Source organism: Nuphar pumila, chromosome 12, assembly GCF_984573655.1.
Source record: "Nuphar pumila chromosome 12, dmNupPumi1.hap1.1, whole genome shotgun sequence".
Classification (NCBI taxonomy): Eukaryota; Viridiplantae; Streptophyta; class Magnoliopsida; order Nymphaeales; family Nymphaeaceae; genus Nuphar; species Nuphar pumila.
Genome location: NC_143260.1, coordinates 58,563,085 through 58,577,681, shown reverse-complemented (window position 1 = coordinate 58,577,681; position 14,597 = coordinate 58,563,085). Strand labels below are relative to the sequence as shown.

The 14,597-nt window shown below is 39.0% G+C and overlaps 1 protein-coding gene across 1 annotated transcript in view; it reads left to right on the top strand.

Moving 5' to 3' along the window:
- The first annotated feature begins 398 nt into the window (after positions 1 to 398).
- Positions 399 to 14,597, top strand: part of CAF2 (RNA-binding CRS1 / YhbY (CRM) domain-containing protein) — a 49,042-nt gene continuing 34,843 nt past the window's right edge. The window contains exon 1 of the mRNA XM_089982554.1: positions 399 to 1,085. Within this exon, the coding sequence (XP_089838680.1) occupies positions 431 to 1,085 (655 nt within the window). The 5' untranslated portion in view covers positions 399 to 430. The remainder of the gene's footprint in view (positions 1,086 to 14,597) is intronic.

Genomic DNA, 14,597 nt, shown 5'->3' with positions numbered 1-14,597 from the left:
TTGGGTTTGTGTCAGGTGTCTAACCCAACCCAAACCCCAAGTAAGTAATATGCAGACCAGGTTTGGGGTTATGATTTTTACCATCCAGCTCGACTCCGAGTGTTCTATTTGTATTTTAGTAAAAGTAAGTTTTTGAAATTACACAGATCCAGGTTTGGGATTTCATCTTCTTGACCTGACAAAACCCCAACCTGAACCCAAATCCGACAACTTCATTTTCGTGGATTCGGCTGCCCAAATCGGACCCATTGATATCCCTAATTTTCCTCGTTAATTTGGATTTGGAGACAACCTAGACGAAACCCGAAATCAACTGGACCCCATCCGAGTCCGGGAATCCCAAAATATCTCCTTATCGCCTTCCCGCTTTCACGAATCTCAACAAACGGATAAAACCGCAACGATTTTCCGGCCATGCGGTTGGACGGAAATGGTGACCCTGGCCGTTCTTCCGGGCGTCAACCTCTTCTCCTCTTCTCCCCGCCGACCGGAAAACCATTCCGTCTCCGGAAAACCGCCCCTACCTCCTATCCCCATCCCCAGGTACCCCCCCAAGAAGCCCTCCCCTCCTCAAAACCCTCCCAATCCCGCCCTCAAAATCACCCACCGTCGCACCAAATACTACCGCCCGGTCCCTAATTCCGGTGGTGTAATCGCCACCGAGGATGGAGACCGGTCGGTGTTCGTGGGGGAATCCGGCATCTCGTACCTCCTCCCCGGAGCTCCCTTCGAGTTTCAGTTCAGCTACTCCGAGGCGCCCAAGGCTAAGCCGCTAGCGATCCGAGAGCCCGCGCACCTCCCGTTCGCCCCGCCGACGATGCCGAGGCCGTGGACTGGAAAGCCCCCGCTGAAGAAGAAGAAGGAGAAGAAAAAGAAGAGGATCCCCCTGTTTGAGCCGTTGAACCCGCCGGAGGAGTCTGCTGGCAGCGGGAAGCAGTTGGAGATGCCGGTGCTGTTCCCCCTTTCCGGAGTCCGGAGGGAGGAGACGAAGACGAGGGAGGAGATTTTGGGGAAGCCATTATCGAGGGCGGAGATTCGGGCTCTGGTTAAGCCTCTAGCTTCGGGGAATCGTCAAGTGAATCTGGGTTAGGGTTTCTCTCTCTCTTTAATACTTCTTTCAGTCAAGGTAGTTTGATTTACAAGATTCCAAATCTGTTGTGTTCTTATTTGTTACTTTCATGTGAAATTGGTTTCTGATGTATCCCATTAATAATGTAGTGTATTTGGATAAACTGAGAACGCTTTTATCATCAAAGGCAATAATTTTCCATTTTGAAATTAGTTTTGCCCCCATGATACTCGAGGTTTGAACTTTTGGATGGCATTTCCTTTTTCATTTTCTGAACATTTCATTTTTGCATGTTTTTCCAGTGATTTAAATGAATGAGTTGCTTGGTGAGAATTTTCCAAGATTGAAACGTTGGTTAAATGTGTGAAGTTGATGATCTTAAACACCTGTCTTTTTTTTCCAGTTGAGAAAGAAACATGATCAGGTGTAAGGTGGAATTTGTGGCTCTCATTGGCAAAAGTTTAAAGTGGTTAAAATTAGATTGCTTTTGATTATGGAACTTGTTGGGACTGATTAGTTCACATTCAATCGTTTGAACTGTTGTAAAAGATATGGAAATTTGTGGGGAATTTTTAGAGACAATTCACCAACAGAGACTGGTATGAGATGCATTATTCCATGATTATGACAAAATTCTATGAATGCATTAGATGTATATTCTCCTTCTATATCACTTCTAATATGAATGATCTTTTTATTTAAAACCTTTTCTACATTCTCAAAAATTACAATTTGTTAAGTGCTTCATCATTTCCTTTTAACAAGTGCACGTATGTGTATCTAAAATAATCATCTATGAAGGTAATAAAATAATTATTACTTCCTTGTGATCTTAAGATCACATATATCACTATGAACAATATATAGAAGTATATTACTTTTAAATGATTTATGTAAATGATGCTTAGCAAATTTAGATTGAACACATATTTGGCATTACTCATGATCATAGTAACTAACATCACTAGGCAACAAATCATCATTCATGAATTTACGATTAGAACCATAATTCACATGTCTTAATCTGTCATGCCATAAAGATAAACTTCCACACATATTTTCATTCATAACATTAAGTTTAAGAATCCCATTAATGGCATATCCTTTGCCTAAAAATATCTTATTCTTGGAGAATACAAATTGATAAAACTCAAATACAAGTTTGAAGCCACCACTCTTATTCAATAAATTTCCCGAAACCAAGTTATTTTGAATATGAGGTGCATGATACACATATCTTAAAGTGAGGATGTTCTTGAAGGTGAAGTGCAAGTCCACACTCTCTTTTCTAATACTTTTGCCAAAGATGAGTTTCCCATAAATAAGTTGCAACTATCTTCTACCGGTTTATATGTCTTGAACAAGTGTCTATTGTTAGATACATGTTTAGTGGATCTAGAATCCACCTACCGCTCATTTTCCTTGCTTGCTATATTAGCTTCAGAGATCATGACAACAAATAAACAAACTTTTCTTCTTGTGGTTTGGCTTGATTCCCATTTTTCTTGCAATAAAAGCTATACTAAGCAATATTCCCTCTCTTGCAACAAACATAACATGATCTTCCTTTTAATTTATCTTTTTTAAACCTGAGATTCTTCTTAGGCTTCTTCGAATATTTAAAATTGGCATGCATGGGCTTCTTGTCTAGGTTACTTTCTACCACATAAACCTTAGAGGGTTGCTCCACTACATCTTCTTTTGTCATAAAGTCTAGTTTCTTCTTCAATTCTTATGTGTTAAAGGTCATGGACTCTTTACGATGCTTAAGAGAGTTTCTATAATCCTTCTAAGACTTAGCAATTTACCAATCATAACAGAAACTTGAAAACCTTCATCTAAATACATGCCTTCGGATTTTATCTTATGAATGATAAGTTGAAGTTCATTTACTTGTGCTAGAATGACTTATCATCATTGATCTTAAAATCTAAATATGAACTCACAAAAATTTTCTTGTTGCCATAGTCCTTGTTTTTGTATTTCTTCTCCAATACTTCATAGATCCTTGACTATTGTCATGCTTAAGTAGAGATTGAAAAGAGGATCAGTTATTGTGTTGAGAATATGACCTGACATAGGTAGTCATTATGCTCCAATTGATGAAGAAGAAGATGGTGGTGATGCCACAACTGTATGATATCTATTAGAGACAACATTCAATGGAGGATTTGGTGTAGGAGGCAAGATCGAGCATGATTTATTTATAACATAGGCTATTTCCAACTTTAATTTAAACAAGAACTTTTGCTGCAAACACTCGAAGTTGGTGCCATTAAATATATCCAACTCTGTTTCATGGCTAATGTGCTTTGAAAAAGTTATAGTAGCGATTCTCAAATACTACCTTAAATTGTTGTAAAAGATATGGAAAATTTGTAAGGAATTATGGGGAGACAATTCACCAATAGAGAGACTAGCACAAGGCATGTTATGCCAGTCACATTCTTTAAGTTTGTATTCATCGCCACTTAGGTGCAAGGAGTTATGACGCCTACCTTAGGGATACAATGAGCCAACCCCTTCCATTGTGCTTCTAGTAAATTTGCATGATTGTTGGATTTAGAAATAGCTATGCCAAAGAGAACTTGATAAACCTTAAATTTGACAAAGTATTAGGGTGCAAAAAACAATGTCTCTTTACTACAAGTGGGAGACAAATTTTGAGCAACCTGATGCAAGAAATGAAATTGAAAATGTTGTGTAAAGGGGAAGATAAAGGCCAACAAAGAAGGAAAGATATTGGGTGATCATTTATAAATGACTAGGGGCTATATCTGTCAAAAAGTATATTTTATTAAAGTAACCCTTCAGTGCAATGGATGGGTGTAGACATCCATTCATGATGGGCATAGACGCCTATTCATTCAAATGGATGATCCAACTGTTGTGCCAAATAGACAAAATTTTTGAAGAGGTACCATCATCGTTGGGTTTCAAGAGTATGCTATGTAAAATTTGACTTGTAAGTAAAAGATCTACATTAGTTTAAATGTGTCTATTGGACACAACAGTTGGAATAGACGATGTCTTTACATTCATACATTTGAATGACCGGGTATCTCTGTGAGTTTTCTCCAGAACCTGCAAACGAGAAATTAAGAGAAGGAAGAGAGAGATGCTGCAATGAGTCACGGTTTTCATAATGGGAAATATAGGCAAAAGCCCTAATACATAGCCTTCACAATAACCCTGACAAGTTGAGGGTATTTACAAGTATGCCATTATGTTGTGGACATGGTACATACAAGTAGTTTGGATCCGGATTCGGATCCAAACTTAAATACAAAACAAGTACACTCTCTAATAGTCTCCCTCAAGTTGTGCATGATTTTGGATCATGGACAACTTGCTCTTTAGGAACCAAAAATGACACTTTGTGAGTCCTTTAGTGAACAAATCAGCCACTTGGTCTTCTGTTCTAATATAATGAGGCTCAATCTCTTTTTCTTCAATCTTCTACCTGATAAAATGCTGATCAATCTCAATGTACTTGGTCTTGCTGTGATGAATGGGATTAAGAGATATTTGAATAACACTTTGGTTGTCACAAAAGAGAGAACAACTAGCAATCAACTCTTTTAGCTCTGTTAACAAATGTCTAGTCCATGTTACTTCTGCTGTAGCAGTAGCCATCGTCCTGTATTCTGCTTCTGTGCTAGATCTAGTCACTGCTTTTTGTTTTCTACTACTACAAGAAACAAGATTGGCACCAATGAAAACACCATACCCTGAAACTGACATTCGATCATCAGGATCTCCGACCCAGTCTGCATTTGAATAAACAATGATGTCATGAGCAATATTCATGGATCTGCTTTTGGTGTACAAAAGTCCATTTCCAACAGTACTCTTCAAGTATCTCAGTATCCTTTTTACTGCATCCATGTGTCCCGTCCTTGGCTCATGCATGAATTGAGAAACTTGATTGACTGAATATGTAATATCGGGCCTGGTAAAAGTAAGATATTGAAGCATTCCCACTAGACTCCGATATTTGGTGAGATCATGATACAAGTCTCCGTCTTGCACACTTAGTTTCTGGTTAAGCACACTAGGAGTAGCAAGAGGCTTGCAATCTTTCATTCCACCCTTTTCTAACAGATCCAAGGTGTATTTATGCTGGGTCAAAGTAAGCTTATTTCCTTGATTATCCACCTCTACTCCAAGAAAGTATCGAAGGTTTCCAAGGTCCTTCATTTTGAACCTTTGACTCAGAAGATCTTTAGTTTCTTGAACATGATTCTCACTACTTGCTGTAATAATTATATCATCAACATATATCAACAAGAAGGTAGTAAACTCCTTATCTCGAAGAATAAAGAGGGAGTGATCCAATTGCGATCGATAAAAACCATGTCTTTGAATTTCTAGGGAGAAACTCTCAAACCAAGATCGAGATGCTTGTTTCAGTCCATAGAGTGCTCGATTAATCTGCATACATACTCCTTTGAATCTCCTTCTATATATCCTGGCGATTGTTCCATGTATACTTCTTCCTTCAAATCCCCATGAAGAAAGGCATTCTTCACATCTAGTTGACTTATTCTCCAACCATAATCTACAGCCGATGAAAGAACAATGCGAATTGTGCCCATTTTCACAACTGCACTAAAAGTTTCATCATAGTCCTGTCCAAACTCTTGAGTGAATCCCTTTGCTATGAGACGAGCTTTGTATCGTTCAACACTCCCATCCAATTTGTATTTGATCTTGTAGATCCATCGTGAGCCAACAACATTTTTATCCGGAGGTCGAGGGACAACTGTCCATGTTTGACACTGGTATAAGGCTTCCATCTCTTCATTCATAGCTTGAATCCATTTTTTGGAATTAATGGCTTAATGGAAATGTCTAGGCTCGGTCTCTTTCTTAATCTGTGACAAAAATAACTGAAAATCCGTGGTGAAATTCTCATAACTGACCCACCTTTCAATAGGATGCCGAGCTCTTTCAGATCGTCTGATCGGAATTGCTACTGTATTAGAAATTAGAGATGTAATGTCGTTGGATGGATGAAACATAGGCTCTTCTTGTTCAATATCATCCGGAGTCAAGAGTGAGTCCCTTTCTCTTCTCCTATAAACTTGCCCAGCAAACTTGTTAATCTCTGGAGGATGTTCTATTTCAAGTTCCTGTATGCTACTGTATCCATCTTGACAGGATGTTCCTTGAGCACAGGAGGAAAAACACTCATTGTTGGTTGTAGGAAAGAGCTCTGCACTGAGCCATGGATCATAAAATAGCGCATTCATATTAGTTTGGGCAAAAACATATTCTTCATCTCCAAAATCATTTTCATCAAAAACTACATTCCTAGATATCTTAATTCGTCTGCTATCAGGATCATAACACCTGTACCCTTTGTGGTGATCTGCATATCCGACAAATCTACACTTGGATGCCTTAACCTGAAACTTGTTTCACAGAGAAGAGTCAATATGAACATAACACATGCAGCCAAAATTTTTTAGTTCATCATAATCAGGATGTTTCCCAAATAGGATGAAATAAGGTGATTTATTTTCTAAAAGCTTCATGGGCAAACAATTAATAATGTGAACAATAGAATGAAAGGCCTCTGTCCAGAGTCCTATGGGAGTATGACTTCTGTACATCATGTTCATAGCGCTTTCCACAATGTGACAGTGTTTCCGTTCTGCAACTCCATTATGTTGGGGTGTATGCGGGCAAGATACTCTACGATTTATCCCATTATCTTGGAGGTAATTGATAAAATCCCTGGAGGAGTATTCCCCTTACCATCACATTGGAAATGTAAAATATTACAAGAAAAGTGAGTTTTGACAAATGCATGAAAACAACGAAAAATAGAGAAGACTTCCGATTTATTCTTTATGAAATATATTCAAGTGAAGCGAGAGAAATTATCAATAAAAATAACATAATATTTGCTGCCAGAATTAGAAGGATTAGGAGCCGGTCCCCATACATCGGAATAGACGATTTCAAAAGGCCTTGAAGCTCTCTCATTTATTGAATGAAAAGGAAGAACATGACTCTTACACATTTGACAACTTGAACACATTTTATTATCTGGTCTAGGAATCAGGCTAGACTCAGGAATAAGACCATCAGATACTAGTCGCTCAACAAAGACTCGACCACAATAACCAAGATGCAAATGCAAAAAATCAGGCTTATTACATTTATTTGAAGATTGCAAATTGAACACATGAATATTCTTTGACGACATAGACTGAGGAGATGACTTCAAGGTAGGTCGAACACAAGTAGAAGGATCCTCCTGGAAGACATACATATTTCCCCGGCTTTCCCCTCTAGCGAACGTCTCCTTCGTTTGTAGATCCTTGACATAAACAAAAGACGAATTAAATTCAATAGAAGAATTGGTATGATCAACAAGCTTAGAAACAGAAACAATATTTTTTGTAATATTTGGGGCATGAAGAACATTAAAAAGATAAAGTGGGGATTTAGGCAAGGGGATAGAAACATTTCCAATGTGGGTGATGGGGTGATGTGACCTGTCTCCAGTGACGATGTTACTTTTTCCAAAATAGGGAGTTAAAGTAGAGAATTTACCCGCATTACCTGTGACATGAGTAGCTGCCCCTGAATCAATGTACCAGGCAACTTTATCATCGCGTTTCAGATCAAGTTCAGACAATGTGGCCAAAAGAAGCTCTTTCACATCTCCACCAAACTTTGAAGGGTTCTCCTTTCGTCCTGACGAGCTCTCACCTTTTTAGAACTTTCCTTTGTTCTGTGGATTGTGCCAACAGTTGGCTTTGACGTGACCTCGCTTGTTATAGAGATAACAGGTGTGCACGTTTTTCATATTATAAGAAGGAGAGGCATTTGGGGTGGGTAGTAACCCACGTCCCCCCTGGAGTACCTCGTCCTCGTCCTCTGCCTGCACCAAAATGACTATCACCACGTCCCTGGCCAAAAGAAACTCCAGTAGCAAGAACCTGTCCACTAGTGTCATGTGACATCCCCTTTAAGGTCATCTCATATTGAAGTGGTTTCACTTGCAAGTCTTCAAACGATGGTAAGCTGGGTAGACATAACAATGAGGTCGAAAGAACATGAAATTTCGGTCCCAATCCATTCAAGCATTGCCTGACTTTATCTTTGTCTGTCACTTCTGTTGAGATTAGGTGGTTTTAAGTTTAAATCTTCTTAGATTAGAGGTTATTTGGAATTTTTATTTAATGATGGACTTAGATGTAATTTATTCTTTTGGTCTCTCTCTATTTAACATAGAGAGTAGCCCTAATATCAATTAACGAGTTTTCTTATTGTGCAGTCGTCTCTCTCTCTCTACCTAGGGTTCGGTGCATCTCATCTATCCTTCTACATGGTATCAAAGCTGTCAATCGTGGGAGCGTGATCGATCGTGATCAATCTACGATTGATCTACACCAACGAAAAAAAAAAAATATTCAAATCAGGTCAGTTGTTTTTTTTCTGTGTAAGATCTGAGATTTGACCAAGGTCATGACCCAGATCTGTCATCAGATCTAAGGGAGCAGATATGGATGTGTGTCGTTGGTCTGGTAGCTCCTCGTTTTTGGATTTTTGTTCCTGCCGTGATTTTTTTTGCTGAGTTTTCCTGCCGTGATCTCCTGCTGTTTGGGAGCAGCAACAATCTCATTTGTCGTGATTTCCTACTGTTTGGGCACAACATCAATCTCATTTGTCGTGATTTTTTTTCTCGTGATTTCCTGCTGTTTGGGAGAAGCAACAATCTCACTTATTGTGCTGTTGCTTGTGATTGAGATATGACTGATTTGTTTAACCGTGCCCTAAAGAACTGGTATTCTTGTTGGCTGTCGAGCTATATATGTCTGGGAGCAACAACTGTCGTGATTCATTTTCTGTGTCTGCATATTATCGTTGGTCGTGATTCCCTGGATTTTAGTTGGTTGTTTTATTTCAGTTGGTAGTTTATTTCAGAATATGGAAACAGCAAGCGTGATTCCCTACTGTGCTGAAAAAAATTTAAAATTATCATTCATGTTTGTGGGCTGCTGTTCATTACTGTTGTGGAAACAACAGGCTTGATTCCCTGCAGTGCTGGGAAAATATTCTTGTTGTGGGATGCTGTTCATTACTGTCGTAGTTTTTTTTATTGTGTACAACTGCTGGTTGTCGTATCGGTTGATGTGTGAGTGTAACACACGCTATTCCCTATGTTGCTTGAAGCCTGTCCAGATTTTATCTCTGCTGAAATAGAATTATATCTTCAGTATGGCTGAAACTTTGAAATGTGATTCCAAAATGAAACATATTGGGGAGTATAAGGCATTTGCCAATCCCTTTTCGTACGACTCTTCTGTAAGGTTGAATGAAACTAACTATGCCAGGTGGTCCAGAACTTTTATGATGTCGGTATCTGGACATCGTAGAAAACATATCTTGTTGGAAGACGAACCCACTGAAAGAGTGGGAAAATATGTTACTTGGGATGAAGATAATGACATAGTTATGTCGTGGATCATGAATAGTGTTGAACCCCCTATTGCAGATGGTTTAATTTACTATAATACAGTCAAACAGATGTGGGACAATCTTCGAGATACGTACTCACAAGAGACTAATGTGAGTCGTATCCTGCAAGTTGAACAAGAGATATATAATTTACAACATGGAGATCAGACCTTGGCCCAGTACTATGCCTCCGTCAAAGCTGCGTTTGAAAGACTCAATGCTCACAGACCTCTTTGTTGTTCGAAACAAAATGATCATCAAGAACAAACTATGGTTGCTCGGTTTCTTACAGGTCTATCGTCAGAATTCTCTGTTGCAAAAGTCCAAATGTTGACTGGTTCAGATGTACCTAATCTTGCTGATGCATACAATCGTCTGAGTAGACTTGCGATCTCTCTTCCACAATCTCAGCCTGTGACTCAGTCATCTGCTCTAGTTGTCTCATCTGGTTATGGGCGTGGAAATATTCAGAATATCAGAGGACGAGGTCGTGGACAAGGTATGGGAGGCAGAGGAAAACTTCAATGTACATTCTGTGGAAAATCTGGACATTTAGAAGATCGTTGCTGGGATAAGCATGGTCGGCCAACCTCTTCTTCATCAAAGTCATATGCTCCTAAAGCAAATGTTACTACTCTCGAGGCAACAAATGTACAAGATAATATTTCTGCAAGTGACATTAGTATCACCCTCAGTCGTGCTGAATATGATGAGCTGATAGCTCTTCGTCCTTTGAGTTCCACCCCTCCTGTAGCTGGTGTTGCCTATTCAACCGGAAATCATCTTCATCCGACTGACAGTAAGTGGATTATTGACTCTGGTGCATCCAGACATTTGTGTGAAAATTCACTTGTTTTTTCAGATCTAAAGGATATTACTGTTCATCGAGGAGTCTCATTAGCCGATGGGAGTTCCTCCCCGGTTGTTGGTCAGGGAAATATTTTTATATCCTCCTCCTTACAGTTGAAAAATGTTCTTCATGCTCCAAACTTTCCTCAAAGTTTACTCTCTGTTAGTTGCCTTACAAAAGAACAGAACTGTAGAGTAATATTTGATCCGATGGGTTGTCATTTTCAGGATTTGCTGACGGGGAAGAAGATTGGTGGAGGCTATGAAGAAAATAGAGTTTACTACCTACATCATCCAGTGGGTAATGTTCATGCTGCAGTGGAACACTCATTCAGTCCTGTTCAGTGGCATCGTCGTCTTGGTCATCCTTCATTGTCAAAGCTTCGTTCGGTCTTTCCTCAAATTCCTTCCACTACATCATTTCAGTGTGAAGCATGTCAGTTGGGCAAGCATCATCGAAGTTCGTTCCCTTCGAGTCAAAGTCAGTCTAGTAATAAAGTTTTTGAACTTCTTCATTCTGATGTATGGGGTCCTAGTAAGATTCCTACTAGGACTCAGTGTCGATACTATCTTGTTATTGTTGATGATTTCTCTAAGTTGTCTTTAATAAAAGAACGATCTAAAGTTCCAAGTATTATCAAATCCTTAATTCTTGAAATAAAAACTCAGTTTGAATCTATTGTCAAGATTGTTCGCACTGATAATGCTCTTGAGTTTAAATCAAAAGTTCTGTTACAATTTTACCAAGATCATGACATTCAACCTCAAACTTCCTGTGCCTATTCATCTCAACAAAATGGGGTGGCTGAGCGAAAACATCGGCACCTGCTTGATGTTGCCCAGACCATTATGATTCAATCTAATGTTCCTGCGTTATAATGGGGTGATGCGATTACCACTGCTTGTTATCTGATCAACCGCATGCCTTCATCTTCTGTGGGTGATCAAATTCCATTACATATCCTAAAACCTAATGCCCCCCTCTTCTCTTTCTCGCCAAAAATATTTGGATGTGTTTGTTTTGTTCACAAACTTGGCCCTGACCGTGATAAATTAGCTGCTCAAGCTACAAAATGCATATTTATAGGTTATCCCAAAAATAAAAAAGGATATCGATGTTATGATCCTATTTCTCATCGAGAGTATGTCAGTGCGGATGTATCTTTCTTGGAATCCACTCCATATACTCTAGTACCGGTTCCCCGCTGCAGGTTGATCCAGCTGAGTCTTTTCCATTACCTATACCTCATTTTCCTTTGGAATTTGTGCCCTCATTACCGAACCAAACTTCATCCTCTTCCAGATTTAATAATCCTCCATTGGTATATGTGCGTAGAGCTCCACCTCCGCAAGTGCCTTCTTCTTCTTCCCCTGAGGTAAGTTCTACTGACAATAGTGATGTTCATGATGGTGATAACAGGCCTATTGCTCTACGCAAGGGGACACGTCAATGTACCTTATATCCCATATCTCATTTTGTCTCCGATGCCAGAATTGGAAATCAGATGAAAACTTTTATTTCAGCCTTATCTGTTGAAACTATTCCTCTGAACTATCAACAGACAATGCTTGATAACCGCTGGAAGCTGGCTATGCAAGAAGAAATGGATGCTTTAGTATCTCAGCATACATGGGATCTAGTTGATTCCCCAGTAGATGTTGACATTGTTAGATGTAAATGGGTATATACAATAAAGTACAAATCTGATGGTTCTATTGAAAGGTACAAGGCCAGATTAGTAGCGAAAGGGTATACTCAGACATATGGTATTGATTTCTTTGAAACCTTTTCTCCTGTTGCACGGATGAGTACCATTCGTCTTGTTCTCTCAGTAGCTGTTCAGCATGGTTGAAGCTTGTGCCAATTAGACGTGAAAAATGCATTTCTATATGGGGATCTATCTGAGACTGTTTACATGCAACAACCTCCAGGTTTCGAGGTTGAGGGGGAGTGTCAGAAGGTGTGTAGATTGAGAAAGGCGATTTATGGCTTAAAACAAAGTCCTCGTGCATGGTTTCAAAAGTTGTTTGAAGTGATGTCACGCTTTGGCTTTAATAGGTCAGCGGCAAATCATACACTATTTATCAAGAAAACTAACTCAGGCATAGTTGTTATGGTAGTATATGTGGATGACATCATTCTTACAGGAGACAATGTGAAAGATATTGAAAACACAAAGGCTCATCTTCAAAAATACTTTGTTACAAAAGACCTTGGTTCACTTAGATATTTCCTGGGTATAGAAGTTGCTAGGAGCCGTGAAGGGATGGTTTTGTCTCAACGGAAGTATGTTCTTGACTTATTAAAGGAAACAAGAATGTTGGGAGCTAAACCAACAAATATTCCCATGGACCATAAAGTTCAGTTGTTTGAAGAAGGGTCAAAACCGGTTGATAGCAAAAGCTATCGCTCCCTAGTAGGGAAGCTATTATATGTAACTGTGACCAGGCCGGATATTGTTTTAGCAGTAAGCAAAGTTAGCCAGTTTATGGACAAACCAACTGAGGTACACTGGAATGCAGCTATAATGATTCTTAGATATCTAAAATCTTCTCCTGAAAAGGGGTTATTGTTCAGGAAAGGTGGAACTCTGGAGATAGTGGCCTATTCTGATGCTGACTATGCAGGATCTGTAGTGGATAGAAAATCTACCACAGGATTCTGTGTTTCTAGGAGACAACTTGGTTTCTTGGAGAAGTAAGAAACAAAATATGGTTTCTAGGTCGAGTGCAGAATCAGAATATCGGGCTATGGCACAAACAACTGTTGAATTGATGTGGGTTCGTACTGTTCTTCATGATCTTCAGGTGAAGGTTTCCTCTCCTATGACCATGATGTGTGATAACAAGGCTGCAACATATATAGCGAACAATCCTGTCTTCCATGAGAGAACAAAGCACATTGAGGTTGATTGCCACTATGTAAGAGATATGATTCAAGCTGGTCATATCACTACCAAATATCTAAAGTCGGAAGACCAAGTTGCAGATATGTTTATAAAGCCTCTTGCTAGACCAAATTTCTCAAAATGTTGTGACAAGCTGAGCATGATTGATATCTATGCTCCAGCTTGAGGGGGAGTGTTGAGATTAGGTGGTTTTAAGTTTAAATCTTCTTAGATTAGAGGTTATTTGAAATTTTTATTTAATGATGGACTTAGATGTAATTTATTCTTTTGGCCTCTCTCTATTTAACATAGAGAGTAGCCCTAATATCAATTAACGAGTTTTCTTATTGTGCAACCGTCTCTCTCTCTCTCTCTCCCTTCTCTCTCTCTACCTAGGGTTCGGTGCATCTCATCTATCCTTCTACAACTTCATACCCGACAACAGCTAGTTGATCACTTATGCTCTTAACCTTGTTCAAGTACTCCATGAGAGACATGGAACCCTTTGTGAGGAGTTGAAATTCACGCTGAAGAAAAGAAATTCTAGCCTCTGAAATTTGAGAATATGTCTTCACTAGCCTGTCTCATAATTCTTTTGCTGAACACTCATCTGGAATTCCCACCAATACTTCTTGAGAGATAGTGGAGATAAGGAAAGCAACTGCAGCTTGATCATGCTTCATCCAATTCTCATATTGGGGATTTGGTATTCATTGTATAAAATAAGCCTCGTTTTCATCCTTAGTTTCTTGTATGATAAATTCTGGAGGGGCTGAAATTGATCCATTTAAATGTCCAGAAAGACCTTGACTTTTAATGAATGGAAGAATTTGTCTCTTCCAGATCAACAAATTGGAATTGGTAAGTTTTTCAGAAATGAGTTGGCCAAGAAAGTTGGATGAGAGAAAAGTTTGAGAAGAAGAATTCATGACTTAGAACAAGAAAAAGAATATTATTGGCGTGTGCAATCAGTATATAAATGCAGCAATTTTTTTTAACTAGCAGAGAGCTGAGTATTCAGCGTGAATCTGATTATCAGAACTGATACCTAGATTATCAGGTCTAATCTGATTTCATCAAAGAAGCTAAGACTTTTCCTTTTTTTTGTATACAACAACAACAACAACAACTACGCTTTCATCCCAAAACAATTGGGGGTTTCCTTTTTTTTGTATATATATATAAAAATTGCACACAACAATAGTAAAACAGAAACAAAAAGAATATCGCTGTACGGATCTGATGTACAGATCTGTGAAATCAAATGGAAAGGGGAGAGACAAATCTGATGTACAGATCTGGAGCAGTCGATA